Source organism: Cloeon dipterum, chromosome 3 (assembly GCF_949628265.1).
Source record: "Cloeon dipterum chromosome 3, ieCloDipt1.1, whole genome shotgun sequence".
In the NCBI taxonomy this organism is placed as follows: Eukaryota; Metazoa; Arthropoda; class Insecta; order Ephemeroptera; family Baetidae; genus Cloeon; species Cloeon dipterum.
The window spans coordinates 32,600,078-32,627,775 of NC_088788.1; the positions used below are offsets into that span (position 1 = coordinate 32,600,078).

General features: G+C 37.9%; 6 protein-coding genes across 6 annotated transcripts; 4 read left to right on the forward strand and 2 right to left on the reverse strand.

Moving 5' to 3' along the window:
• Nucleotides 1-433: 433 nt before the first annotated feature.
• Nucleotides 434-3,138, reverse strand: LOC135940335 (phospholipase A2-like). Its single transcript, XM_065485182.1, has 6 exons — nt 2,842-3,138; nt 2,485-2,562; nt 2,222-2,377; nt 1,353-2,163; nt 932-1,220; nt 434-876 (listed from the first exon to the last, which is right to left on the reverse strand). Exons 1-4 carry the CDS (start codon nt 3,105-3,107, stop codon nt 2,103-2,105), a joined length of 561 nt encoding a protein of 186 aa, XP_065341254.1. The 5' UTR covers nt 3,108-3,138; the 3' UTR covers nt 434-876; nt 932-1,220; nt 1,353-2,102.
• Nucleotides 3,139-3,202: 64 nt separating this feature from the next.
• LOC135940334 (uncharacterized) lies at nt 3,203-5,492 on the reverse strand. Its single transcript, XM_065485181.1, has 5 exons — nt 5,359-5,492; nt 4,245-4,748; nt 3,690-3,767; nt 3,480-3,632; nt 3,203-3,417 (listed from the first exon to the last, which is right to left on the reverse strand). The coding sequence occupies exons 1-5, from the start codon at nt 5,370-5,372 to the stop codon at nt 3,330-3,332; spliced, it is 837 nt and encodes a 278-aa protein (XP_065341253.1). The 5' UTR covers nt 5,373-5,492; the 3' UTR covers nt 3,203-3,329.
• A 2,044-nt stretch (nt 5,493-7,536) lies between these two features.
• LOC135938391 (uncharacterized) lies at nt 7,537-26,746 on the forward strand. The gene is made up of 22 exons (XM_065482011.1): nt 7,537-7,647; nt 17,869-18,206; nt 18,274-18,477; nt 18,526-18,693; nt 18,752-18,977; nt 19,195-19,416; nt 19,604-19,849; nt 19,907-20,070; nt 20,848-21,198; nt 21,257-21,308; nt 21,554-21,696; nt 21,751-21,973; nt 22,039-22,260; nt 22,321-22,572; nt 22,641-22,749; nt 24,446-24,788; nt 24,847-25,050; nt 25,109-25,276; nt 25,332-25,554; nt 25,757-25,978; nt 26,136-26,387; nt 26,442-26,746. Exons 2-22 carry the CDS (start codon nt 17,877-17,879, stop codon nt 26,606-26,608), a joined length of 4,491 nt encoding a protein of 1,496 aa, XP_065338083.1. The 5' UTR covers nt 7,537-7,647; nt 17,869-17,876; the 3' UTR covers nt 26,609-26,746.
• On the forward strand, nt 10,910-11,528 carry LOC135938390 (cytochrome P450 9e2-like). The gene is made up of 2 exons (XM_065482010.1): nt 10,910-11,257; nt 11,316-11,528. The coding sequence occupies exons 1-2, from the start codon at nt 10,910-10,912 to the stop codon at nt 11,526-11,528; spliced, it is 561 nt and encodes a 186-aa protein (XP_065338082.1).
• Nucleotides 11,378-13,530, forward strand: LOC135938787 (cytochrome P450 3A19-like). Its single transcript, XM_065482716.1, has 6 exons — nt 11,378-11,519; nt 11,596-11,738; nt 11,791-12,016; nt 12,068-12,289; nt 12,339-12,590; nt 12,652-13,530. The coding sequence occupies exons 2-6, from the start codon at nt 11,667-11,669 to the stop codon at nt 12,816-12,818; spliced, it is 939 nt and encodes a 312-aa protein (XP_065338788.1). The 5' UTR covers nt 11,378-11,519; nt 11,596-11,666; the 3' UTR covers nt 12,819-13,530.
• Nucleotides 13,666-16,534, forward strand: LOC135938786 (probable cytochrome P450 6a13). Its single transcript, XM_065482715.1, has 7 exons — nt 13,666-14,576; nt 14,631-14,834; nt 14,881-15,048; nt 15,404-15,629; nt 15,689-15,910; nt 15,962-16,213; nt 16,266-16,534. The coding sequence occupies exons 1-7, from the start codon at nt 14,211-14,213 to the stop codon at nt 16,430-16,432; spliced, it is 1,605 nt and encodes a 534-aa protein (XP_065338787.1). The 5' UTR covers nt 13,666-14,210; the 3' UTR covers nt 16,433-16,534.
• Nucleotides 26,747-27,698: the final 952 nt, after the last annotated feature.

The window sequence follows — 27,698 nt, forward strand, 5'->3', positions numbered from 1 at the left end:
TTTGCCTTTTTGAGAAGTTTTGAAGAAACGAAGAACACAATAGCACGATTATTTATGGTTTTAATCGGATCCTATTTTAAGACTACGTTTGTAAAAGATTATTTGGAGACAAAGTTTAATGGCATCGTAAACTATAGCCTTTGTTTTATTAAACTGTGTAATTCTTCTCTCCAGCCTCCAGTAAGAAAGTTAATCGATACAGTTTTAGTGGCTAATAAATCAAATAACATTTTAGAGCAACACTGTTTTTATTAGTGCGAAATAGAGGTAACATTATTAACACATAGAGGAAATATTGACGCTATTTATTATCAAGATATGTAGAAAACTAATTATAATTACAATGATTACATTGTAGAGTTTAAATCATACTTTAATTATAGCTGCTATTAATGCATGCTGCTATAAGACCTTAGAAAAACATGATATTTATAGGCGATTTCAAATGTTTCTTAAGCTAAAATATTGGCTAATGTGAAAATAAAGTAAAATTGAGTGTTTAAAGTACTGAAACGCGTGATAGGTCATGAGAGTTCTAAAGTTTTAGGTGGGAAGGGATAATCGCAATATAAAATTAGTAAAATACCATACACACATGATTATACATATAAGTGAAATACATTGCATTTCGTTATTTCTTTAATATAGAAAACTTTTTTGGTGCAATTTTCTCTGCAATTTTTTCTGTTTGCCTCAAATCATTCATGGCTTGAATGTTCTAAGATATAAAATTATAGTATTTTGTAAAAATAAAATATATTGGCATTTGGTATAGTGATAAAAACTCTTTAAGTCGGATTATTTATTTATTTTTTAAAAGCATGTTTAGTTTTTCTCATGACAAACGCGTAGGTCGTCTCGTTTTTGTTGCAAACTCTGAAATATAGAACGCGATTTAGAAATTTACCAACCATAAAATAGAAGGACTCACCCTGAAATTGTCCTCTCAATGCAAGTGGTTTTAATTTCAATACACTGTGTTGGTCCAAAGAAATCATACGTTTTGCGAATCACTTTCGAATGCCAACTGCCAACCTTTTCCAAACAGTCTCTAAGTTCTACGTCACATTCACAGGAACTCCTTATTTCAGGAAAAAATAATTTCAAAACTACTGTATTAAGAAATTAAATTGTGTAAATGCCTTGTAAAAAATCCGTCGTTAAACAGGCTATATTTCTCCACGCCCCTTTCAATTTTGATTGGGCATCCATCGTGCAATCTGAAATATTATGGATTGGGTGTTATATGAACAGGTTCAAAATTAAAGCTGAAAGAAAAACAAAATAAATTTGTTAGAACTTCAGGAAAATTAAAACAAGAAAATCAGGAAAAAATATTAAATGAGACTTACTTGCAACAGTCATCCACGTCTTTCAGTTTGGCCTCCCCTTGTGCAGAGCTTCCAGGTCCGCAATAGTTAGTGCCAGGGTACATGATGGTGGCCTCTGCTAAGGCAAAGGCGACTAACAACAGGATGCAAAAGGACCTCATTGTGTCAGTCAATGTTCAGACGGTTGGTTGCGGTTGCTTGTGGTTCAACAGTTTCGAATAATGATCGAAGATCAAAATGTAAAATTTGAGTATCAAGGGAATCTCTTTAGTTCTTTTGAAGCAGTTGCTGCACTAAAAAACCGATTCCTGATACAAACCAACCAAATTTAAGGTTTTTAGAGAAGCAGAGATGTGGCAATGCGCTCGCCCCTATAACATGCACTGAACTATACTCCATCGAATTCTGGTTACGAAAGGGTGTTTGTTCATAGTAATACTATTGCCTAAAAAATACTGTGAATAATGAATGTGGACGATAGAGCGTAGCATACAAGGTTCACAGTTGAACAGATATTCAGAAGAAAAAACTCAAGTTTATTTTGTTAAAGGAAAGCTTTCGAGAAAGGATAAATTTTGTAGGATCCTAATTACGAAATTAAGTGTTTCCTTTCATAGCCAACCTTTCTCATAGGCTTTAGAGATTTTTAATTTGTGATACATTAATCCATTCCTTGACTAATTGCGAGAAAAAACATACACAAGCAAAGGGGCTAAAGTCAATCACTTCATTTTTATACCGATTTATTAATTTAACACAAACATGAAACTTTCAGAACCTCGGGTTTTCGGCCCAATTCCACTCATCGATAGCCTCAAACCTCAAACATTCACTAAATTGCAAAAGAGGAAAATTAATGAAGCACGTTATAAATAACTTCGCTTTATTACCCATTTGACGCGATTTGAACACACTGCTGTCTGGTAAACTGCTTATAGCATTTCGATTGCAGCACGTTGAAATAGATATTGCCGACGTTTACGGCATGCAGGCCTTTGGCGGCTTTCAGGCATTGATAAAAATTCGAATCACAATCGCAGTGAGACCTAAAAACTAATCAAGGTTATTCAATGCAATAAACTTAGCTGTAGTTTATTTCCTTGAGAAACTGTGCATTCCAAATCGGTTGTAATAAAATCAATCAAAATAATACCGTGTGTAAAAGTCTTTATTTTCAAGTCCGTGCTTGCTGGTTTTGGCTGGCATGCTGTCTGGACACTGGTCGTGCATTCTGGGATTGATTAAAATGTTAATGAAATCACACTCTTGTCCATTTGAATGGAGCAATGACAATTAATAAAATATATTAAATTTTTTTACTAAATTTAGTTCTCATTTTTAAATTTTAAAGACTCGTTATTATTTGACTAGACTTAAAAATTCCTTGTTCTGAACTGAATATGTTCTAATATAGCAGATAATTTCCGAAAAAATGACACCAAAGATATCATCTCAAGAGAAATCCCCGCGTTCTTAAAATGATTTTTCCCGTTCATATTTTGACAAGAACCTGCAGCACTGGTCCAGCTGAATGAGTCTGCCCAGCTCTTCGCCTCTAGAAGCACTCCCCACACCGCAGAAATTTGTGCCAGGATAAATTAAATTAGTGTTGGCCGCGACTCTGCTGTTGAACCAAAACAACGATCTTCCTTCCGATGATTCAAAGGCTTGGACTCCTCCAACGCAAAACGCAGCCAAAACACTGAGAATAAAGAGTCTGCAGAGCAAAATAAATTGCAGAGAGCAAAATTTAAAATGAAACCTTTGCTTCTGCATTGCTGTGTGAATATTAGCTTCGTATATTTGCCCGAGACCCAATTTCGACTCTGCTCAGCAAACAAGCGATAGGAATGCCCAATAAAATCCATGCATTCATGTTCTTGTTTTTTTTTATTGCAACTCGCACTCTAAATATACAAAATTGAGACATCTATTTGATAACACAAAAGGAACTATTTATAATTTATTCAGAGGTAACTAATAGTTCATAATCTAAACTCAGAATTCCTTGGCGTCAAACCACTGCCACTTCCGCTCGTTTCCGTCGGAAAACTCGTACTTGACGCATCTCTTGGTGACAGCAACCCTGAAAACCGATTATAGTGTCAGTTGTGGTGGAGAGAAGAGGTGAACGGACGGCAATTATACCCGATGGTTTTCGCACAGCGCGACACAGGTCGTTCCTCGCGGAAGCACTTCGGCCGCAGGACGTTGAAGTAGGTAAGTCCGACCTTGGCCGACACCAGGTTGTCAGCCGTTTTCAAACACTCGTAGAACTCGTCGTCGCAGTCGCAGTGAGACCTAATCATCATTTCCAAACGGGATTTAATAAAAAATAAATGGCTGATTAAATCTTACCTAGTGAATTTTCCTTCGTTTTTCAAACCGTGTTTTTCGCCGCTGGCGGGAATGTTATCAAAGCAGTTGTCGTGACTCCTGAAAGTAGGGGAAATTTAATTTATTATAGTTCAGATGATTGCAGAGATTGTCATTAATTAGAATTAATTTTTAAAAATTAATTTTATAAATTATAAATTTGTTGTTGTAATCTTAAAAAATCATCAGAATGAAATGCGATATTTTTTTCATTATTTTCTTATCTATTTTAGTTCTTCAATAGTGTATTAGTAGCAAATCTAATTAACTGAAAAGCGTCTAGAGCTTTAAACCACAATGTTGCACATAATTTTTACGTTGAATTACTATGAATAATAAAATTAAAACACCAATGGTGCTGATTCGTTAAATTATAGCCTTATTTCCAAAATGAACGCTTGAATAAAAATTTTAAAATACATTTTAGAACCACGAAATCAGTAAATCTACAAAATAGATAAAAGACTTCTTAAAAATCACTCTCACAAAAATATTTTTGGACATTTTCAAAAAGACATTTTCAATTTTCGACCAAACCTGCAGCACTTGTCGACTTTCTTGAAGACGCCCACGTCGGTGACGTTGTCGGCCTTAGTGCCGGCGCCGCACCACCTGGTGCCGGGGAAAATGGGCTGCGTGGGGTCCGAGATGACGACCAGCGTCTCCTCGGCGCCAACCTGGGCCACGTTGACGGCGCCCTTGGCCCCCTCGGCCGCCTTGTCGACGACGGTGACGGCGCCTTCCTTGGCCTTCTCTGCGATGACGTCGACGCCCTGCTTGGCCTTGTTGGCCAGCGAGCCGGCGCCCTGCCTCGCCTGTCCGGTCACCGACTTGCTCACAGATTGGGCCTCCTTGGCCGCCGTCGACGCGAAATTCGTGGACGCGCTGGCCACCTCCTGCGCCAGGTTGGCACCGGCCAGGGTGGCACCCTTGGCCAGGTTGAACGCGCTGCCGAAGATGCCCCGCGTTGTTGACTCCAGCGTTGACTGCTGCGTGGACGGCATGCCCGCCACCAAAGGCACCGTCACTACGATGAGAAACCTGAAAAAATAATTTTAACGTTTGTAATATTATTTATTTTTCATTGCAATTTAGCGCCAGTTAGACTGCTGAAATATTTGCACAACGAAGCTAATAAGTATATAACTTCAGAGAAATTAAATAAATGCAGCTTCCCGTATTTCTACATAAATTTTTCGGCTGCCATATCCTCAGCCCCCTGATAGGACAGGAAGCTCGTGAATTAGGGTCGAAATGAGTCGAGCAGGACATTTGTGAAGAAACAGGAAAAATAAACGCTGAATTTAAACCGAATAATTATGAAAACCTCTCACGTGCTTCTGCCTTTATAGCCATAAATCAAAAATTAAAAATTAAGATATATGTCTAGCTGTTAGAATTGTTAAAAATTCAATTAAGTATCAATTAGTCAAAATCAAAGCATGTGCAAATGGGTGAGACTTAAGATAAGCAACTAGAAGCAAGATTCTGCCTATAGAAGTAAAGAGTATAGAATAAAAGTATTTACATGAAATTGTTTTTACAGTTAAGCTTTACATATCTTTTAAAACAAAGAAGCAAAGGAAATTTAAAAATAAGAGGAACCGAATAAAATATTGACATATGAAAGATAAATAATTGAGCGTCTTACCTGAGCACGTGCATCTTCGCGACTGCGACTGTTGCCGTGTATTAATCAGTGCTTCTTATGGCGAGTAAAACAATAACTGCCGCGGGACAAGAGCTCGACTTGCGTTTTATATAAGCTGCAAGCACGCGCTGTCCGCCGTGCAAGTGGTAGAACGACCACTTTTTTACACTAGCAACTTCAGCGGGGAAAATAGCAATAAAAATGCATCTGCGGATCGCGACCTTGCAATAATTGCACTTCTTTTACGTTTCAAATAGGAATATTTATGGGCATAATCACAGCTTGTTGTGCTGAATTTATGAAATGAAAAATGCTGCTTTGCTACATTTCGCAATTTTCCACCTGATGAATAACTGAACGCTTAGAGCTATTCTTGGAAATTTCCTTCCGTGGTCGTAAGAGGCGTCGCACTTTGACATTGACTTTCACCGCAGCATCAACATTGAAACTTCCCATCTCGCTTGACATTATTCTAACAAGGAATTTATTTGTATTAATGTAAATATAAAAACACTGACTCCCAGCTGTGAATTTTCCTTACGAGCCGCAACTTAGACTTAGATCGAGTAGTTTTTTGTATACTCTCAATAAAAGCATTGATCTCCTCACCTTCCCTTTGACGCTATTCTTTCCCGCGTGGAATCCGTGAATGCGTCCCTAAATGACGCATATGTTTTTCAGCTAATAAGAAAACCCGTTCATTCTAAACTGTAAGACGTATTTATTTCTTTAGTAATTGTAAAACGATTCTTTGGTTGTGTTTTGAAATCAAATGTCGACTGCATAAGTGAAATAATGTTTTAATTTACTCAATTCAAGAATGAGATTTGCCAACACATTCTAGATGGGTTACTTCATCATTCAAAATTTGGACAAAATAAAAATGAGTCAGTCGGTGTATTTACATACAACAGAGAGTGCCAACTGGTGAATTGAAATTCGTGCCACGCCGTTTTGTTGGACAAAGGAAGTGTTCGCAAATGGCTTGATATATACCGGCGTGCGATTACCGACGCCCTGCGTTATTCGAATGCAGCGCCAGGCACAACTATTAATTACTCAAGCTGTGTATATCTCGCACGCCGTTCCGAGTAATTATTGAACACCTTGTTATCTGCCACACAATCAAATTTATTTCACTGACGACGCATTCAACTGCAAATAACAGTCAATGAATGCCGCTATTATGGAAAAGCGGAAGGAGGGGCAAGTAGCTAGTTTCTGGTTTATCGCAGAATTGATATTTTATATTTTTATTGAAGTCAAAATATTAATTTGCTGCCTTATTATTGCTTTATACACAAAGGAATAAATCAATGCCCAAAGCCTCGGTACAAAATCAATTTATTCAGGAAGTCTCACCTCTTTAAATTTACTTCTGTCTACTAGTTCCGCTTGCTAAAAATATAATTTAATCCGTAAAATTACTTATTTTTGCAGACAGTCCTTACACACGCCGTATTTTTACTTAAAATACTTCAATTTTAATTTAGCTTTTAATACGTCATGAAAATATAAAAGAAATTAAATTTTAATTCAATTCTTGTGTTCCAGGATAATATGTATTGTCTTTTCGTTCTTCCAAATGAGTAGAAAAACAAAATAATCTTCAAAATCTCATGAGTGTGGTAATCGTCTCCTGTACGGCAAGAGAATGTTTTAAATAGACGTGCATGCATACCAGCAACCCGCTTTGCAGTAGAGCCACGCAGGTTGTATATCTATCGAATTAAATAGTTAATGCTCTGAATTCCCGCAGTTTAGGAAGCAACATAAATATTTTATTTCAGATAATTGTTTTAAAACGATTAAAAATTGAAAATCTAACTCTTTATTTTATTAATTTTATTACACCTGATTGTTTAGAGCCGGAACTAAAATTTTTGAACAGTCTCAACTAATGACACTTTGGGTAAGTGTTTATTCCCATTACGTTGTACCAAATGGACCGTCTGACACCTCTAAATATCAAAGCGAGTTATCAGGTTGTGCTCGGCACTGGTTGCCAGGCACGTGACTCTCTGCCTCTGCATCTGCATCGGTGCGAATTGTATAATAAACAGTGCCGGGCGCAGCTGCATCTGCCTTTTTTATTTCGGCACTCTCCTAATCCAAGGCCGCCGCTGATGACGCAATCTCCTTGTCAGAATGAGCGTAAAAAGGAGTGGGGGTCGAGTGATCACGCCTAAAAACTCACTCGGCAGAAGAAGTCAGAAGAGATTCTCGCAGGCTCAATCATATTACTCTTGGAAGGTGCCATCCCTTTCTTGCAGTTTGATCCTTCTCAAGGTGAGTACAGTCAAAGTTTCATTGCTCCTTGCATCTCGCCGTTTTTCCTTCTCAATCTCAAAATTCGACTTTCGAAATCATCTTTGGATTTAATTTCGCAACCGGAAATTAGCGAACTATGGGGTAAAAAGATTAGAACTTTAGTGGCAATAGGGATAAAAGATAACTGCGTATTTAGCTGCCCAGGAAATTTCTGCAGTATAATATATATATTTGTGTCTTCAGTGGTTATAAATGAGTGACAGGCAACTGTGACCCGCGGCAACTGTGCCCTAAGTTAAAATGGTGGGAAGAGGAGGAGTGTGGCATCAGGGTTTCGTCTTTAGGGAGGGTCTTTCGAGGGTGGCTGTGGCCTAAATATAATATGCTACTTTAAATAAAAAAAAATTGCTTACAATATCGTTGATTTCCTGCTTAATTGGCATAGTATATATTTAAAATGTGTGTTGATATCAAGATAATAACACGTCAATCGAGTCTGCTCTTAGTTAATTAAATTCTGAAAAATTTACTTTGGGCACGATTGCCGCGAGTCACATAGTTGTTGCCTGTCGCTCGCTTCAACTGTGACCGCGAGACGAGCTTGCAACGCAGCACCCTCTGAGGGTGTTTAGCCCATGCACATATTTAGGCTGTGCATAAAAGGGGACGCGCCGCTTCACAATTAAAAAATCGCTAGCAGGTCAAACTTTTCCTTTGCAGCCGATCGCTTTTGTGTGCTTTGACAATAATGTATTGACTGGCGCGATGCTGGGGGTGCGTGAAAAATCAAGAAGTTACAGACATCCTCCTTGCTCGAGGTTAACGCACTAGAGAAATTATTTCTTTATTTATAGCTGTTCCGATAAATTTAAGAGTGTGAAACTGTCAATGCCTAGATAATTCCATTACATATTTTTACTCTCTGAAGTATAAACTCGATATAAATGTTTTTTATGGAAAATATGCCTGCACGGACAAATACAAAAAATCTTTGCAATAAAATAATAGCATATGCGGCAATATCCTTATTTTGCAAAATATGGTTATTGCTATCTGCGAAAAAGATTGACCGCACATCGCACACTTAGTGCAATGGAAAATAATGGAATCACTCGGCTCTCAATAATAGCCATGCAGCAGGTGCGAGAAGCGAGCACATAGAGCTCATCAGCCGCTGCAATAGATCCGTGTTTATAATTAAATATTTTTCCGATTAATATCGCGAAAATTTCGACCAGAGTAACATTTTTGGAAAGAACGAAAAATTGTCTTTATCTAGGTGCTAATTTAGATCGAGAGCGTTGATTATGCCAAGAGGGCAGCGGCTGACCTTGACCTCTTGAGGGCTTTAAAATACATTAAGTTCAAACTACTCGTGAAATCATACATAAAATGACCTCAATGGTGTCAATCGGTCTATTCGTTGCAAAATTATAAAGCCCAAAAGCTACACGACTTTGTAACGTTTTTTTAGTACATTTTATATTTATTTAAATTCAACCAACAACTGTGGGGGAAAATCAACGGTTGAACAAACTTCCAGAATTTTTGAGCTGCGTGCAGTATTTTTCATTAGCTATTGCATCAACAAAAACGACTAATTAAATACACATAAATTATGAAATTGTAGTTTAAGTCTAAATCTTTGCTTTTTTCGGCAAACTCGTAATCTATTCTTTTGGTCTATTGGCGTAAACGCTTTGGTCTTGAAAAATTATATAGTTCAATTCTTAGTTTAGAAATTAATTGGTCATGAACAATTTTCCGCTAAACTTATTATAAATCGAGATATTAATTAAAAACACCAATTTTACAATATCTAAAATATTAAATCAACTAAAATACGACAGCTAGTAAAAATGTATTGCCTTCATTGATCTGGAAATTACCAATGTCAAAAGAAAATTTTGATCTAAATATTTCCATTTTTAATTGTTTATTTAAACTTCGAACACAATAATATCAGTTCTCTCCTGATATTTTTACGGTTCAGACGTCGCCATTCCACTGCGTTTTACAAATATAAATAAATGTATACTCAATTATCGTTTCATTTGATTGCTAACTTTTTAAAAACGATTTTAATTTAGAATACTGGTGTACGACACAAATTTTCCCGCGCTTGATTTTCGATTTTTGTGGATGAGAATCCAACAGCGGTTCTTTCGTGATTTTTCACGCACCCCCAGCATCGCGCCAGTCAATACATTATTGTCAAAGCACACAAAAGCGATCGGCTGCAAAGGAAAAGTTTGACCTGCTAGCGATTTTTTAATTGTGAAGCAGCGCGTCCCCTTTTATGCACAGCCTAAATATGTGCACGGGCTTAACACTCTCGGAGGGTGCTGCGTTGCAAGCTCGTCTCGCGGTCACAGTTGAAGCGAGCGACAGGCAACAACTATGTGACTCGCGGCAATCGTGCCCAAAGTAAAATTTTCAGAATTTTATTAACTAAAAGCAGACTCGATTGACGTGTTATTATCTTGATATCAACACACATTTTAAATATATACGATGCGAATTAAGCAGGAAATCAACGATATTGTAAGCTAATTTTTTATTTAAAGTAGCATATTATATTTAGGCCACAACCACCCTCGAAAGACCCTCCCTAAAGACGAAACCCTGATGCCACACTCCTCCTCTTCCCACCATTTTAACGGGTCACAGTTGAAGTACCCTCGTTATAAATATCAAATAGCTTAAGATTAAGATGTTGAAGTTACAGTTTGCTAATAATCTCGAGATAGTCAGCTTATTGCGCAGCGAAACGTCATGCGTATCATTTTCTCATCAAATCTACCTGATCGCCTGGGGAGGCTGCTTCTACCTAAGATCGTTGCCAGGCCAGAGCGCTATTTACTAAGGAGGGCGTTAAACAAATAAATTAAAAATTTAATATAAAATAAATAATTTATTAAACGCAATCATGCGTGCAACACTATAAGCCTACACTTATTTACTATCCATTTTTACAATTCTTTGGTGCTTCTCTTTTACTAACTCTTTTTGTTGGACATTTCAAAATATGACGTTTTTCACTCCTTTCAACACAGAACCTACATTTACAAACATCTTGGGGTTCATGATGGTACATAAGATTTATCGTGTCACGCGAGGAATAGGATCAACTAAAAGAGAGAATCTTTTTTCCAAACATACAACTTAAACTCTTTCTAGATTACTAACATTTGGTCGTTTTAAATCCAGTTTATTGCTCTATTCAACATAGTTATATAGTTTAATCTGCAAGAGAATAATTTTTGTCGTTTCAGTTGCAATGTTGGGACTTTTGTCAGCTATACCTTTTGGTATAAAAGTGACATTTTCACTTTTGGCCACTATTATCTTCCTGCTCTACAAATTTTTCACCAAGCACTTTGACTATTGGCGCAAGCAAGGAGTGAAATTCATCAAGCCAGTTCCCGTTTTCGGGTCTGTGGCATCGTCGTTTCTCTTGAAGGAGCATCCTTTGGAGTTTGCTCAAAGATGGTACAAGGAAAATGAGGGTCTGCCATTTATAGGCTATTTCCAGGGTCGGACACCCACCCTGATGGTCTTTGACCCCGATCTGATAAAGCAGGTGTTTGTCAAAGACTTCTCGCACTTCGTGGACCATGGATTTATAGTAAATTATTGTAGAGCAAACGAATATTCAATTTTTATCTCATAGCGATCGTCCTCAGATTAGTGAAGAAGCTGACCCGCTGCAAGCTTTGAATCTTTTCAATCTGCAAGGGCTAAGGTGGAAGGAGATGCGTGCCAAACTTGTGCCAACTTTCACCTCAGGAAAAATTAAAGGAATGTTCCCACTTATGGTCGAGTGCAGCGAACAGTTTGACGAGAACCTGCAGGAAATGGCTGACCGAAATGAAATTTTCGAAGCGAAAGTACGTTGAAAATTAACAAAAAAATAAAAATCTTCTAACGCAATGGTGCAGGATTTACTCGGCTGCTTGTTTACAGATATCATCGGCTCCTGCATTTTCGGGATTAATTGCAACACGATCAAAGAACCGGAAAATCAATTCAGAGTCATGGGAAAACGGTTGATTGAGCTGAACTTGCTACAGGCTATCAGAATTGTGCTCGTAGTCTTTCTGCCTGAAGTAAATTTGCATCGTTTAAAAATTGAATTAATATGCATTTTAACAATCACAGGTCGCAATGAAATTCAAAATAGGAGTTTTGGATAAAGAAGTAACCAGGTTCTTTGAACAGCTGACAAAAGATATAGTCGACCAAAGGAAAAAGACTAAAACCGTCCGAAAAGACTTTATGCAACTATTAATCGAACTAAAAGAAAAGGGCAGTGTCGCTATCGATGATGACGACGAGGACAAACATCTTAAAGAGGAGGATGACCACCAATCAAAGGAACCATTCAGTAGGAAATTCGAATAAAAACTGTTGACATTTTTACCAAATTGAATTCCAGGATTCAATGACATTGATTTGGCAGCGCAAGCAACCATCTTTTTCCTGGCAGGGTTCGAGACCTCTTCCACGGTCATGAGTTTTGCCCTTCTCGAGTTAGCTGTCAACCCTGACATTCAGCGAAAAGCTCAGTTAGAGATAGATGAACAACTGGTCCAATGCGGTGGAAAAATCACATATGAAACTCTGAAAAAAATGGAGTACCTCGAATGGATCCTCCAAGGTTGATTTTTTTCCAGTTTTAAGAACTCGATCTCAATGGCAGTTTTCAGAGAGTATGCGCAAGTACCCTCCAGTCGCGGTTCACAGTCGAGTATGCACCAAAAAGTACACCATGCCTGACACGAATGTTTCCTTGGAAAAGGGCATCATTGTTACTATTCCGAACCACGCGCTGCAGAACGACCCTAAATTCTTCCCAAACCCTGACAGATTTGACCCTGAGCGGTTCAGTGAAGATGACATACTGCGCAAGAATCAGTACATTTATTCGCCGTTTGGAGAAGGACCCAGACAATGCATCGGTATTGGCCTCTTTTTATTTTATTCGGCGTCAATGTTTTGCTAATCATTGAATCTGATTAGGAAACCGCTTTGCAATGGTCCAGTCAAAACTGGCGCTGCTCACTTTCCTGCGCAAGTATACCATCAGCACCTGTGAAAAAACGCAGTTTCCAGTGCAATTTGACGCCACGCAGTTCATTATAACTGCTAAAGCTGGAGTTTGGCTAAAAATTCAGAAAAGAGAGTAAGTGTTTGTACAAATTTAACCTCGCTTCTCCATGGAGATTTTAAAGAAGAAATTTTCATAGAAGCTCAATTTTATCATATAGTATCTCTACGTACTCAAAACAAACATCTACTGTAAACGACTGTAAACTGTAATACTCTATTTCAGTAATTGATGATTGCATTAAACGGTTAAGCAATCAGTTAAAATGTTTTTCATTTTTATACCATGAAACAAACATTTTTTCTCAAATGTATATTGAACTGAAAATTTTCGACAATTTTTAAATTCGTTTATTTAAATTGAAATTCAAAACATATGTATGTTAACATTCGTAATAATTTTATTATCAGCTCTAATATTTCAGCTCCAATATATGTATTGAATCGTTTAAAAAGGGCATTTTTCCAATATGAGAGCGATCTTAAAATTATTTAAATATTTTGCATATTTTTTACATGAATCCATTTAGTCGTAGTATAAAATGCACTCAGACTTGCTGCTTGCTGGATTCAATCTTTGTCATTCAAGATTGTGCTTAATGGGATGATTAGCAACTGCCCGCTCTTGTTTGTTTTGCACGATGATAATGAAATGGTTTTCCAGCTCGCAATGACACAAATGGTTAGCCAAAAAGATAAAATGCGTACTAAGCGATCGGAATATAATTTTTATTATTGGTTCGTTCGATGAGGAATTTGTGTAGCTGAAATAAAAAAACTATTGTCATAATATGATTGCCTCTTAATTACAATTAATGCATGATACCTATATATATTTATATTATCAACGTTAATTACGCAATGATCAAAATTATTAATCATGGAAAAGAAAGGACAACGCACTTCTGGTAAACAAGTTGACTCAGGAGCACTAAGTCGAAGTAAACCAAGACTAGAAAAAAATTATCACAAAAATCGCACTGTAAAATCTAGCTGTGTCATTCGCCTTGCAAAGGGAAGCAAACTATGCCGCCGAGCAGTCTTTCAGTGCGGGTGGCGAACCGTTGCACACGACACGATCGTCATAAACGGTTCTGCCGAGTTCGATGCTGCATGCGCCCCAGGGTGATTTGTGCCATAGCATCAACTCTAATGTTTAAAAAACAAATGCGAGCTCAAGCTTCAGATACAAGCTAATAACAGTTTCAAACGGTTTTAGCAAATATCAATCGCAATTCTGCAAATAAGTGCAATTTTGGTCTAAAATTATTACAAATTTATAATCGTTTGATTGATATAAACGAATGGAGCAACCTTTACAATGTTAACTGTTTGCTATCAAATAAAGCGGTAGACCTTGTTGAGCGGTCGTTCACCTGCAGCTATTATCAGTTTTGCCTGTTTCATTTCAAGGCATGCCGAACTAAATATCAAAGATTAGAACTATTTAACTGTGTCTCAACGAAATTAGAATGTCATTTCTAGCCGAGATGTTGGGACTCGAGGAAGCCGTTCCTTTCAGCATAAAAGTGACTATTGCACTTTGTTGCGCCGTGTTATATCTTTCGTACAAATTCGTAACCAAGCACTCTGACTATTGGCACAAGCAAGGAGTAAAATTCATCAAGCCAGTTCCTATTTTCGGCTCAGTTGCGTCTAATTTTCTCTTGAAAGAACACCTTTCCGAGACCTCTCAAAGATGGTACAAGGAAAACGCGGGCCAGCCTTTCATCGGCTACTTTCGAGGCCGGTCGCCTACCCTGATGATTTTCGACCCTGAATTGATCAAACAAATCTTCATCAAAGACTTCTCACACTTCTCCGACCGCGGATTTCAAGTATGTAAGCATCGATCCATACGAAGAATTCCAGCTCCTATAATTATTTTGCAGTTTAATGAAGAGACCGATCCGCTGAGAGCGTTAAACCTATTCAACCTCGGGGGGCAAAGGTGGAGGGAAATGCGATCTAAGTTAGTTCCCACCTTCACCTCGGGAAAAATGAAGGGGATGTTTCCACTGATGGTAGAGTGCAGCAAACAGTTTGACGAGCACCTTCAATTGATGGCAGATCGACACGACGTTTTTGAGGCAAAAGTAGGACGAAAAGAGTTTGATTGGATTTTGTTTTAATTTTTTTTAGGATTTGCTTGGATGCTTGTTCACAGACATAATTGGCTCTTGCATTTTCGGCGTTAAGTGCAATGCAATTAAAGAACCGAAAAATGTATTCAGAGTTATGGGAAAGCGTTTGGTCGACGTGAAGCTCTTTCAGGCGCTAAAAGTTTTCTTCGCCGTTTTTCAACCTGAGGTATATGAATCATCACATTATTATTTTTAATTTCAATTCCCAATATCTATTTAAAAAACTTGTACGCATGAAAATGCTGCATTTAAATTGATTTGCATACAATTTAAAATATTTAACGCATTTTTGTGCACACTCGAAATAATTAAATTCAATTTCCGTGGCTAAAAAATTTACGTAATTCTCCTTCAAACATAAAAATTTTTAGTTCTGTGTGCCCCTTAAGCCTTAATGGGTAATATATTTTGATCTTGCTTTACAATAATTGTTTGTTTTGAAAGCCATAAAGTAATTTATTTGGGCACTGCAATAACCACGTGAAAGGCTTTTAAACGGGTATTAATCATAATTATTATAGGTTGCTAGGATATTAAAAATTAGAACCATGGATGAAGAAGTGCAGAATTTCTTTATAAATTTGACCAGGGATATGATCCAACATAGAAAAAAGAACAGCATTGTGCGGAATGATTTTCTGCAGCTGCTGATGGAACTAAAAGATAAGGGCAGAGTAACCATCGCTAATGACGATGAAGACGCATCCTTAGAAAATGAAAATTTTCAAGAATCGTATACGCCCTTTAGTAAAATTTAGCAAAATTAGCTGTCAAATTTTGGCTTTCATTAGAATGTTAATTCGCAGGATTTGATGATACCGACCTTGCAGCGCAAGCAACCATATTTTTCCTGGCAGGGTTTGAGACCTCTTCCTCGGCCGTGAGTTTCGCCCTCCTCGAGTTAGCTGTCAACCCAGACATTCAGCGAAAAGCTCATTCAGAGATAGACGAACAACTGGCTAAATGCGATGGAAAAATCACTTATGAAACTCTGAAAGAAATGAAATACCTAGAATGGATTGCTGATGGTTGACAGAGCAATTTTAAGTTACGCTCGGTCTAAAAAAGACTATTTACAGAGACCCTGCGCAAATACCCAGCGGTGGCAGTGCACTTTCGCATGTGCAACAAAAAGTATACTCTCCCTGGAAAAAATATCACCTTGGAAAAGGGCATGCATGTTGCTATCCCGAACTACGCGCTTCAGAACGACCCCAAATACTTTGCAAACCCTAAGAAGTTCGACCCTGAGCGGTTCAGCTCTGATGATATCTTAAACAAACTTCAGCATATTTATACACCGTTTGGATTAGGACCGAGGCAGTGCATAGGTAAAATGTGAGGTCATTTCTAATGCATTCAAACCAATCAAATTCTAATTAGGAAATCGCTTTGCTATGGTCCAAACGAAACTAGCTTTGCTCACTTTCTTGCAAAAATATACCGTCAGCATCTGTGAGAAAACGCGTTTCCCTGTGAAATTTGACGCCAAGCAGTTCATACCGACTGCTAAGGATGGAATTTGGCTTCAAATTAAAAAAAGAGGCTAAACACTATGATGCTAAAATTCACATCTTTCGAATTTTTCTGTTTTAGTTCATTTGTGTAGTTGTTTACTCGAAATATTGATACAAATAAAATGTTTGCATGCATTTTTTCTAATTTTATTGGTCTTAAATTTAGTTGAACCATTTTGCGTAATTTAATGGAAGACACTATTCCATAAAATGTTCAAAAAATTCAACCTCTAGGTTAGTCTGTGTCTGTTTCAATTTTAATTTTTTTTTTTAACATAATTATCCGTTCATATAGTGTTTGTGTATTTTCATAGCTCATTCATTTTACCGCTTTAAACTACATATTAAAAAAGAGACTAACCGTAGAATGTTAATGTGGCGCCCAATTATAAGAGAGGAGAAAGAAATTATGTTCAATTTTAAATTTCAATTCAGGTTTTATATCAATTGTGTTCATCAAAGAATTTCGCTCTAACAAGCATTTCTCCAGATTTAATAATTTTAAACGATTCAGCAAATTATTAGCGATTTATTCTCTTATTATTATGCTTGCAATCTGTTAAAGCTGGGGTATGGTTCACTCTCATATTTCATATTGTTTTTGCTCTTGCCAATTGCATTTATTGTTTTCCGCACTTTTTTATAATAATGAAAATTTACGTGAATACAATTCATAGTTAGAAAATAAATTATAATAGCAAAAACAAAATTTTACTTTTTGTGGTGTAGCGTTACGTTCGCGTTTTGTTCCGATTTCTACAGGTATCTGAGCAAGTCACCTGCATCTGAGGTACCAGAAAATATCCGATTTTCGTTCAAAACTAAGCATCCTGCTGGTGTTATGGTCTTTGGACTTGTCGCATCTGATGGCAAGAAGATGAATCCAGTGTTCATAAAACAAGGGCTTAAAGTAAACACTGAGGTCTACTTAGATATTTTGACGTGTAATAAAGCTGTGATGTAAATGACGTCCGCCTAACTTAAGTAGTTTTTGTTAAGCAGCCATTTTAAAAAAAAACATGGAAGAGTCTCAAAATATAAGTGGTCATACTGTAGTTGTTCCTGAGATTGAGCAAGCTTTAATTTTGGGGCTTGATTTCTGGAAAAGAACTGGATTTATTCCCGACCATAGAACGATTATAAGGTTACTTAGGTTATGGCAAATTTTTTACTCCATTTAAAAACTTGCATAGTTATATTTCCCACCTACTTTGATTATAATTTTTGCGCTAAATTGGCACACATGGCAAATCGTTGTGCCCTTTCCTTGACCTTCTCGAGTGTCAACGCGCACTCACATCTGACACCAGAGGCAATACATGTGCTTTTATAAAGTTCGGCCATATTGAGATCAGCGTTCGATGAAAAATTATCAAAACCATCCCCCCCCCCCATATTTTGATCTGGCTTTTAATCATTTCACAACTTTCACATTTTCATTTGTTTTCCATCTTTATATGCTTTTCTAGGTTAAAAGATGATTTCGCTCGGCTTGCAAGTGACTCTGCTCCTCATGGGCCTTATGACATACCTGGCCTATAAATTCTTAACCAAAAACTTCGACTACTGGCAGAAGAAGGGCGTTAAGTTCGTTCGGCCTGTGCCATTTTTCGGATCAGCCTCGTCTGTCTTCATGATCAAAGAACACGTGCTAACCTTTACTCAGCGTATCTACCAAGAGTATGAAGGTGAACCCTTCGTCGGCATTTACATGGGCAGGACACCATGCCTCTTGTCGCTCGATCCACAGCTGATAAAACACATCTTCGTCAAAGACTTTTCTCACTTTGTCGACCACGGATTCCAAGTATATATATATTTCAAACAAACAATAATAGAATATTAGGCACATACGTTTTACTATTGTTTGGCAGTTTCACGAAGAGGCAGATCCATTGCAAGCCCTGAGCCTGTTTAACCTGAATGGTCAAAGGTGGAAGGACATGAGGACAAAACTGGTGCCAACATTTACCTCGGGAAAGCTGAAGGGAATGCTCCCAGCTATGATTTCGTGCGCTAATCAGTTTGAAGAGCACTTAGAGCACATGACCGAAACCAAGGAAATATTCGAAGTGAAGGTATATTTCCTCTAAATTATGCTGAACTCCACTAAAAACAATATTTAGGACCTTATGGGATGCCTTTTCACTGACATCATAGGCTCGTGTATTTTCGGAATCACGTGCAACACGATCAAGGAGCCAAAGAACCAGTTCAGGGTGATGGGCAAAAAACTTATCGAGGTGGATTTTGTGCAAGCTTTAAAATCAATGATTAGTTTCTTTATGCCAGAAGTATGAGCGCTCCTTTTTTAAATTTCCTTTTCAAATTGTAGATAATTTGTTTCGAAAGGTTGCTATGAAACTCAAGTTAACTTCAATGCCGCTTGACGCAATTGAATTCTTCAAAAAACTATCTAAAGATATTGTGGAGCAGAGGAAGAAAAGCAAAGTGGTGCGGAAGGACTTTATGCAATTGCTGATAGAACTGCAGGAAAAAGGCAGTGTCGCTGTGGACGCGGATGAAGAAGAGAGCGAACGGCATGATGAGTTCCAACACGATGCAGCCAAAGATTTTCGTACGTTATATTTATTGCATTATGTTAAATATCTACAGGTCACCGGTGTTTATGTCAATTTTTTTCAAGGTGGCCTGTGGAATGTATATTTTTTTAAGTTCAATCGGTGCTTTTAATGATTGTGGCATCTGAATTATTTATATTTTAAATTATATTATCAAGTCGTTACAAATATATGATAACCTTATCATTAATTATTCCTATTAAACAATCACAGAGATGACGGACATTGACTTGGCAGCGCAAGCAACCGTTTTCTTCTTAGCTGGATTTGAAACCTCGTCGACTGTCACTACGTTTGCACTAATCGAACTCGCCGCGAATCCAGATGTGCAGCAAAAAGCGCAAAGCGAGATCGATGAGGTGCTCGCCGAAACTGAAGGAAAAATAACCTATGATGCCCTGAAGAAAATGAATTATCTGGACTTCATTTTAAAAGGTTTAACAAACAGTTATAGATTAAAATTCATTTTTATTATACAAACATGATAAATAAATAGAGTTAAACTAATATTTAAAATTAAACATTTCGTTGATTTCAAATAGCTGTGTTCCACGAAATGAACCTATTAAAAAAAAAAATCGCAATTTGTTTCTGTTTTAAAGAGATTTATTGCTATTTACAGAGTCGATGCGCAAGTTCCCACCGGTGCCTGTTTTATCGCGAATTTGTACCAAAACGTACACAATTCCAAATACGAATATTACGATCGACAAGGGAACTACTGTGCAAATTCCATCGTACTCGCTGCACAACGATCCAAAATACTTCCCGGATCCAGAAAGATTTGATCCAGATCGCTTCAGTGACGAGGGACAAAAGTACCAGTTCATTTATACGCCGTTTGGGGAAGGACCGCGACAGTGCATTGGTATATTTGAGGGAAATTTTTAAATTAAATTTCCTAATTTTGTCTCTCGTAAATTAGGAAACCGATTTGCAATAATTCAGTCCAAGCTGGCGCTGCTGACATTCCTCCGTCGCTTCAGGGTTGTATTTTCACCGAAGACAGTCTATCCTGTTCAGCTTGACATCCGTCAATTTATTCCCACGAGCCAAGGAGGTGTCTGGCTGCAGATAGAGAAAAGATGTGAAGAATGAATTTCTCAATGTGTCATGATATCCGCTTCGTGAAGATAAAAAGTTGTGTCAATTTAAAAAAAGATACTTTGCTCTTATATTTTTCTCTGTTTTTGTGATGTAATTTTTTTATTTGCTTACTACTTTCTCTATTTCAGTTAAGCTTTTAAGCTTTATTTTGTTGTTTTAACATATTAAATGAGGAATAAATAGAAATAAATATACATAATGAACAAAATGAAGTTGCATTTTCCTGACTAAAGCGATAAATTAATTCAGGAAAATATCAAATTTGGGGGTTTAAGCACCACGTCCTCTTAATATTTATTTTGATAATCGAATAATATCTCCTCTCGGTACGTAAAATATTAGCTTTGAATAACACATCGTGGCACTATACTCGGTCTGCGGCCTGAACTGCAAAACGGTGGTTCTTGAGCTGCGCCTTGTATCTGCAGGCGCGCGTTGGGGCAGTTCAGGCCGCAGGCCGAGTAGTGTCACGACAACACACAACAGTTAATATATGCTGGCAAAATACAAAAAATGATGAAGTCTTGATTGCTTTCGTGTCGAAGTGAAAGAAGAAAATGACAGCATCTTTATCGTTATTCGCTTGTCGGCATACGATATTACGAAAAATTCCTATCTTATAAATATTTTATCAGTCCAGATAAGCCCGCGTGCGAGGCATCCTTTAAATGTAGCACTGCATGCTAGGATCATTTGATACGTGTTAAATGGCCTCTTTATAACACGGTTTAAAAGTACGTCTCTATCTGTTATTCACAGAAAATGTTCGGCTTTTTGTGGAGCTTTCCTCTTGGACTTAAAATCAGCCTGGGTCTGATAGGGCTGCTTCTCTTCCTGGTCTATCGCTACCTGACAAGTACCTTTGATCACTGGAAGAAAAAAGGCGTGAAGTTTATCAAGCCTTGGCCGATTGCTGGATCAACGGCGCCAATTATGCTGATGAAGGAACACCTTCTGCACTTCCACCAAAGGGTCTACAAGGAATACGATGGCGAACCGTTCATTGGATTCTTTCAAGGAAGGCTGCCCTCACTGATGATATTTGACCCTGAATTAATCAAAAGGATTTTCGTCAAAGACTTTTCACACTTCGTAGACCACGGGTTCAAAGTATTTTAATTTAGAATTATTGGGATTTTTATCCTTAGCTCTGTTTATGGGATTATAGATGAGCGAGGAAGCAGATCCGTTGAACGCCCTGAACTTGTTCAACGTACAGGGTCAGAGGTGGAAAGACTTACGAACAAAGTTGGTTCCAACATTTACATCGGGAAAAATGAAGGGAATGTTTCCGCTTATACAAGAATGCACTGAACGGTTCGATGAACATCTCGACCAACTAGCCAAAAGTGGCGAAATCTTTGAAGCAAAGGCACGAATCAACTTAACAACTTAATAATTAAATTATTTCGATGTATAACATGCTTTTAATATTCACAGAATTTGCTGGGCTGCTTGTTTACAGACGTAATTGGCTCATGCATTTTTGGAATAAATTGCAACACCATAAAAGAGCCGAACAATGAATTTCGCGTGATGGGCAAGCGCCTTATTGATGTTACGCCAATTCAGGCCTTCAAGGGAATGCTCGTGTTCCTTTTCAACGACGTAAGTAAACTTTAAAATACTAAAAATGCTTTTTTAATTCTTAAATTCCGATAGCTCGCTTTAAAACTGAAAATCGGCGTCACAGATCCCGAGGTGACAGAGTTTTTCAAAAAATTGACATTAGATCTGGTGGCGCACAGAAAGAAAAACAACATTGTGCGCAAAGACTTTTTGCAGCTTTTGATGGAACTGAAAGAAAACGGCAGAGTTTCTGTTGATGACGATGACGATGACGAGGATAGTCACTTGCACAGAAACGAGACTAGCAACAATATAAGTAAAAAATCATGTTCTTGCACACAAAACTAAAATATGAAATTGGCACCTCTCGTTTTCCAACAGAGTTTGACGATATTGACATGGTGGCTCAAGCATCCGTGTTTTTCCTCGCCGGATTCGAAACCTCATCAACTGTGATTAGTTTCGCTTTGCTAGAGCTAGCCGCAAATCCCGATGTTCAAAGGAAGGCTCAGATAGAAATTGACGAGCTTCTTGCACAGGCCGACGGGAAAGTAACATACGAATCGTTGAAAGAAATGAAATACCTAGACTGGATCTTGCAAGGTTTTGATAAATTTGAATCTATATTAAAAATACCATAGGCATTTTGTTTAATTACTATAGAAACGATGAGGAAATACCCTCCAGTGGCGGTTCATTTCCGTGAGTGTAGCAAAGCATACAAAATTCCGGACACAGACGTAATCCTGGAAAAAGGCAACATAGTGACAATTCCCAACCACGCCCTGCAGAACGACCCCAAGTATTTCCCGAACCCTGACAGATTTGACCCCGAACGATTCAACGACGACGACTTCTTGCACAAACACCAGTACATTTACTCGCCGTTTGGAGAGGGACCCAGACAATGCATCGGTAACCATATTTATATGACTTGCGATGAAAAATTATGACCATTAAAAATTTAATTTTTGTTCAATCAGGCAATCGATTTGCGTTAATCCAGTCGAAAATGGCGCTGCTGGTGTTTCTGAGAAAGTACACTATCAGCTTCACTGACAAGACGGTGTTTCCGATCGAACTTGATGTCAAGCAATTCATTTTGACCACAAAGGACGGAATTTGGCTGAAAATGGAACACCGAGGAGAAGATTAGACCGAAAACACTCTACTTATGATGATAATCTTATCCATATTACTTATCTCATATTGTTTGCGGACTCTAGAAATTATTTGGTAAATCGTACTTTACCCAAACATCTAACAATAAAAGTGACAATGTGAAACTAGCTATATCTAATTTATTTTATCTTACAACCTTTCAAACCCATTAGTTGCTACGCATTTGACAAATAAAAATTTTCTCGGTTCACCGTCGAAATATCGGTTGCAGTTTAAACCATTTCATAGCGAGGAGAAAAGTAAAAATTTATTTCCGCGTAACAGCACGGCAAACAAGAAAATTTTGACATTAATTGAGGCTCTGCAATGACGCTCCGAGAGCTATGGATTGGGCGCCCTTAGATGTGTTTTAGTCGGCCGTAAAGGGCGCCCCCGGCCTTACGGACTGAACTTTCACAAATTAAAATTTTATTTTATGAGTGGGCTTTTGACTGGACAGCAAAATAGAAAAAGCATGTATACTATTCGCAAATAATTTTGGCTGCTCTGAACGAACCACAGAAAATGGCACCGCGTTGGTGTTTCGGTCGACAAGACTAAAAGTATATTGCTTCAAAATAAGAGTAACGGCGACAAAAATAATATGCTTGGTGCTAAAATAATCACGAGTGTTTCTCTAATTTTAAACAGCTTTGTGACGATATGATATTAGCAAAAATATTATTGTTTTATCTTGCCAGAGATAAACGCACCTCTTTAGGTGTGTTTCGCTCTGTTTGGGTTGGTGGTAATAAGAACGTGTATTATCTCACTCATTGGTGAACTTGACTTTGTAGGACGGAATCCAATATACACAATTTGCGCCAACACAATGTTAAATGCAATTGAGTCTGATATATGCTCTCTGCTTGAAAATTATTTGTATAAAAAATAGGCTTTAGATTATTGGCGAGGGAAAGGCATCATGTTTGTGAAACCTTGGCCACTGGTAGGCTCGTTGGCGTTAATTTTCTCGCACTTTAAGCCTATGGCTGATTACCTCAAAAAGGTGTATCAAGAGTTTGAGGAGGAAGAGCCATTTGTAGATTTCTTGATCGGTAGGCAGCCTGTTCTCCTCATCCACAATCCCACGCTCGCCAAAGCTTGTAATGTACCTTATGCTACTTCAGCAAGTATAAAATAAATTTCTGATATAAATAGTGAGACCAAATAGGTAATTAAATCAATTGGAAAACCAATAATAAATGAAACTCATAAATATATTAAAAGGTGACGATCGCTCTTCCTCGGTTGTTCCTGCTGACTAATCGAGACATTGCACGATTTCGGTCCTCCGGGTTGGATAGTTCTTTTGCAATGAGAGCGATTTCCGCATACAACACTGCTGAGTTTTTTTCTATTTATACTAATAATTTTCTTGTCGAGGCTTCAATAATGCTGGCCTAGCAGCTCAAGCAGTTTTATTTTTCTCGACTGGATTCAACACCTCGTCTTCACACGTATGGAACACGTATTTTTACATTTAATGATATTATGTAGAATCGCCAAAGAGGATTTTTTTAATATTTCTTCTCTTTAGCAATAAACTTTTATCTTATCTTATCTAATCGACTAATAAGAAAACTCTTCTGCTGGCTTGTAACAAGTAAATATTTTTCTGTTACAGCGGTGAATCGTTGAAAATGCTGCTGGCCGTTCAGGTGACCGTGACCCTTTTTGCGGTGGCCGCGTTCCTTCTCTACCGCTATTTCACGGAACACTTTGACTATTGGCGCAAAAAAGGCGTAAATTTCGTGAGGCCGCTCCCCGTTTTTGGCTCTTTGAAAGAAGTGCTTTTCATCAAGGAACATTTGGCGGAATTCTTCGAGCGAATCTACAAGGAGCACCAGGATGAGAGATACTTTGGTTATTTCATGGGCCGCAAACCCGCCCTGGTCATCACAGATCCAGAGATTATCAAGCACGTGCTCGTCAAAGATTTCTCGCACTTTGTCAACCACGGTTTCGAGGTTTTTTTTTAATTTTTAATGTTCCGTCCGGAAACGAATATAAAACGAGTTGGTTTAGATCCATGAAGAAGCAGACCCGTTGCAAGCCAAAAATCTTTTTATGCTGGAGGGCCAAAAATGGAGGAATATGAGAGCGAAATTGGTGCCAACTTTCACCTCAGGCAAAATGAAAGGAATGCTGCCTTTGATGATGGAAGTTGCTGGTGAATTCGATTCAAAATTGACTGAGCTTGCGGATGCAGGCGAACAATTTGAGATGAGGGTAAATTTAATGAAATTGTCCATTGAAATATGGGCTGCAATTCAAGAATAATGTGCAGAGCCAAATTTCCTGTTTTTTCACGGACATCGTCGGAAGTTGCATTTTCGGAATCAAATGCAATTCTCTGAAAGACCCTAACGTGGAATTCAGAAGGGTGTCGAGAAAGCTCGTCGAGCTAGATTTTTTTGGCGCCTTGAAGACCCTAATCCAGTTCTTCCTTCCTGAAGTAAATTATATTAAAAAAATTTCGTTTCTGTAGATGACCTAGTTTAAAATTCCAGCTTGCGTTAAAATTGAAATTGAGCTTCATGGACAAAGAAACAACCAATTTCTTCCGCAGACTCGTCCGAGAAGTGATGGAATTGCGCAAAACGAGTGGCACCACGCGCAAAGACTTTATGCAGCTGCTGATCGAGCTGAAGGAAAAAGGCCATGTGGCCATGGATGAATCCGACCTGCACGAGGTCAGCGAGGAGGTGCTGACAACCGCTGACGACACTTTTAGTAAATATAAAATAAAACTTCAAAAATAGCAGATAACCAAATCCACCAATTTTTTAACAATGCACAACTTCAAAAAATCAGTGCATAAATTTGATTATGATAGTGCGATATGGGTTGAAATTTTCAAAATTAATCTAATTTACTTTGTAACTAATTCCATCTACTTCTTAACAATGCCTTAATTATTGCGGAAATCATTTAGGTCTGACGCAAGATGACCTCACAGCCCAAGCGACCGTCTTTTTCCTGGCCGGCTTTGATACCTCGTCCAGCGTGTCCAGCTATGTGTGCATGGAACTAGCGCTGAACCCTGACGTACAGAAAAAGCTCCAAGAGCACGTGGATGAAGTTCTCAGCAGACACGACAACAAAATCACCTATGAGGCTCTAAAAGATATGAAGTATTTGGAATGCATCATCAATGGTAAACAAAATTTTAAATACATAAATAAATTAAATAGTTATGGGTACCTGAATGGTGCAGCAATTTAAAAAATGAATGATTGAATAAGGCCCCTTTTCACCCATTCAACATTCTGTATGGTAACAAATTAAATAATAAAATACCGCGCTTTCTGCAGAGACCATGCGTTTGCATCCTGTGGTTCCGAATCTCATTCGAAAGTGCAATAAAACGTACAAGCTGCCTGGCACTGACTTGGAAATCGATCCTGGAGTCTTGGTCAACACCCCTATCTCTGCGATGAACAAGGACCCGAAATATTTCGAGGAACCAGAAAGGTTCAACCCAGACCGATTTTTGGACGAAACTCTCATGCAGCGGAATCAGTTTGTCTTCACTCCGTTTGGAATGGGACCAAGACAGTGCATTGGTGAGTGCTGCAGTTTTTCATCGCGGACTTTGGAAAAATTAAATTTTAATTCAGGAAACCGATTTGCAACGCTGCAGTCAAAAGTGGGTCTATTGACGGTCGTGAGGAAGTTCAACTTGGAAGTAGGGTCCAAATCCAAGCTGCCGCTAAAACTGGACAAACGTCAGTTTTTTGCAGCAATTGAAGGAGGTTGCTGGTTGAAAATTACTCGCCGCATGTGATTTTCGTTTCTCTATTTCCAGTTCAAAAGAAGTTAATATAAATAATCTGATATGTTTTCCTCACTAATTGTAAATTGATGTTAAGTTGATTCACCTTTGGACTAATTTAATATTCCTGATTTGAAATAAAAGGTTTTAAAGTCAAAACGGCCTTTCTCTAGATTTAAATTCGTCGAAATTTATATGAGATAACCATTCAAATCTATTAACTTAAAAGAGCGAATCTGGTTTCTCCCGGTTGTTCTCTTCTCTTTTTGCATTGTCACTGGGGTGTCACTCATTTTTCGCAGTTTCTTGCAGACTTACTTTAAATTTCGTTGCCTTTCCTTGGCTGGATAAATGATTTAATATCTATGAAAACCTGTCGTTAAAATCACCCATATTTCATAAATTGATTTTTAGACAACATAAGCAACAATATTTCGCCGTTTATATTCTTCTACTTTTGTATGAATTGCCGAGCTAACCAATTAAAACGAGGTTTAATCTGTTGGTTTCCACAAAAAGATCCATCAATATGTCTAGACGTTGATTTTGTAAGCGTGAAAATTTTCAGTTGGATAATGATGCGCGTTACACGTTACCATGGTTACCTCGACTAAATTTGTTTATCAACTCCTTCCTACAAAACCCATTATTTTGTGGCAGAAGTCCGCTTTCTTCAAATTCAAGTTTTTCAAAAATGATTTCAAAATATTTGCCAGCAGGAATTGATTGTGGTCAAAATGAAGAACAGGATTTGGAGCAGCCCAAAGAAGATTTGCTTTTAGATCCGGCAGAAAGGTACATTATTTTTGGCGTCCCAAACAATTCGTTTGCATTCCTTACATAATAAGCCGCTGGCTACTGTCTTTTTATTTGTCTTCTATTTATAATTAGGAAATTGACCTATCACTCCTGCGCGAGTGAGGACTGTGAGTGCAAATTTTTTCTGTGATAAGCCAATCAGTTTCTACCATTTTAATGTGATAAGAACACTTTGACACTGTGCCAAGCCGCCAAAGCAAAAACTAGCAATAAACCTGTGTTTTAATTATTTTATATGTCTGTTGTTGTACACCCGTGGTGTCTAATAAATATTTCATCATCA

What these genes read in the sequence shown, in the direction of transcription:
- LOC135940335 (XM_065485182.1), bottom strand. Translation starts at nt 3,107, where the DNA reads ATGCAGAAGCAAAGGTTTCATTTTAAATTTTGCTCTCTGCAATTTATT. An exon ending in CAGCTGGACCAGTGCTGCAG is followed by an intron (nt 2,563 to 2,841) that starts GTTCTTGTCAAA and finishes AATCAATCCCAG; the next exon opens with AATGCACGACCAGTGTCCAG. An exon ending in GTTCAAATCGCGTCAAATGG is followed by an intron (nt 2,164 to 2,221) that starts GTAATAAAGCGA and finishes TTTGCAATTTAG; the next exon opens with TGAATGTTTGAGGTTTGAGG.
- LOC135940334 (XM_065485181.1), bottom strand. An exon ending in AACGAAGGAAAATTCACTAG is followed by an intron (nt 3,633 to 3,689) that starts GTAAGATTTAAT and finishes AATGATGATTAG; the next exon opens with GTCTCACTGCGACTGCGACG. An exon ending in CGCTGTGCGAAAACCATCGG is followed by an intron (nt 3,418 to 3,479) that starts GTATAATTGCCG and finishes ATCGGTTTTCAG; the next exon opens with GGTTGCTGTCACCAAGAGAT.
- LOC135938390 (XM_065482010.1), top strand. Translation starts at nt 10,910, where the DNA reads ATGTTGGGACTTTTGTCAGCTATACCTTTTGGTATAAAAGTGACATTT. An exon ending in TCGTGGACCATGGATTTATA is followed by an intron (nt 11,258 to 11,315) that starts GTAAATTATTGT and finishes GATCGTCCTCAG; the next exon opens with ATTAGTGAAGAAGCTGACCC.
- LOC135938787 (XM_065482716.1), top strand. Translation starts at nt 11,667, where the DNA reads ATGGGAAAACGGTTGATTGAGCTGAACTTGCTACAGGCTATCAGAATT. An exon ending in CCAATCAAAGGAACCATTCA is followed by an intron (nt 12,017 to 12,067) that starts GTAGGAAATTCG and finishes ATTGAATTCCAG; the next exon opens with GATTCAATGACATTGATTTG. An exon ending in CCTCGAATGGATCCTCCAAG is followed by an intron (nt 12,290 to 12,338) that starts GTTGATTTTTTT and finishes GGCAGTTTTCAG; the next exon opens with AGAGTATGCGCAAGTACCCT.
- LOC135938786 (XM_065482715.1), top strand. Translation starts at nt 14,211, where the DNA reads ATGTCATTTCTAGCCGAGATGTTGGGACTCGAGGAAGCCGTTCCTTTC. An exon ending in TCTCCGACCGCGGATTTCAA is followed by an intron (nt 14,577 to 14,630) that starts GTATGTAAGCAT and finishes ATTATTTTGCAG; the next exon opens with TTTAATGAAGAGACCGATCC. An exon ending in ACGACGTTTTTGAGGCAAAA is followed by an intron (nt 14,835 to 14,880) that starts GTAGGACGAAAA and finishes AATTTTTTTTAG; the next exon opens with GATTTGCTTGGATGCTTGTT.
- LOC135938391 (XM_065482011.1), top strand. Translation starts at nt 17,877, where the DNA reads ATGATTTCGCTCGGCTTGCAAGTGACTCTGCTCCTCATGGGCCTTATG. An exon ending in GCGAACAATTTGAGATGAGG is followed by an intron (nt 25,051 to 25,108) that starts GTAAATTTAATG and finishes AATAATGTGCAG; the next exon opens with AGCCAAATTTCCTGTTTTTT. An exon ending in AACCGCTGACGACACTTTTA is followed by an intron (nt 25,555 to 25,756) that starts GTAAATATAAAA and finishes GAAATCATTTAG; the next exon opens with GTCTGACGCAAGATGACCTC.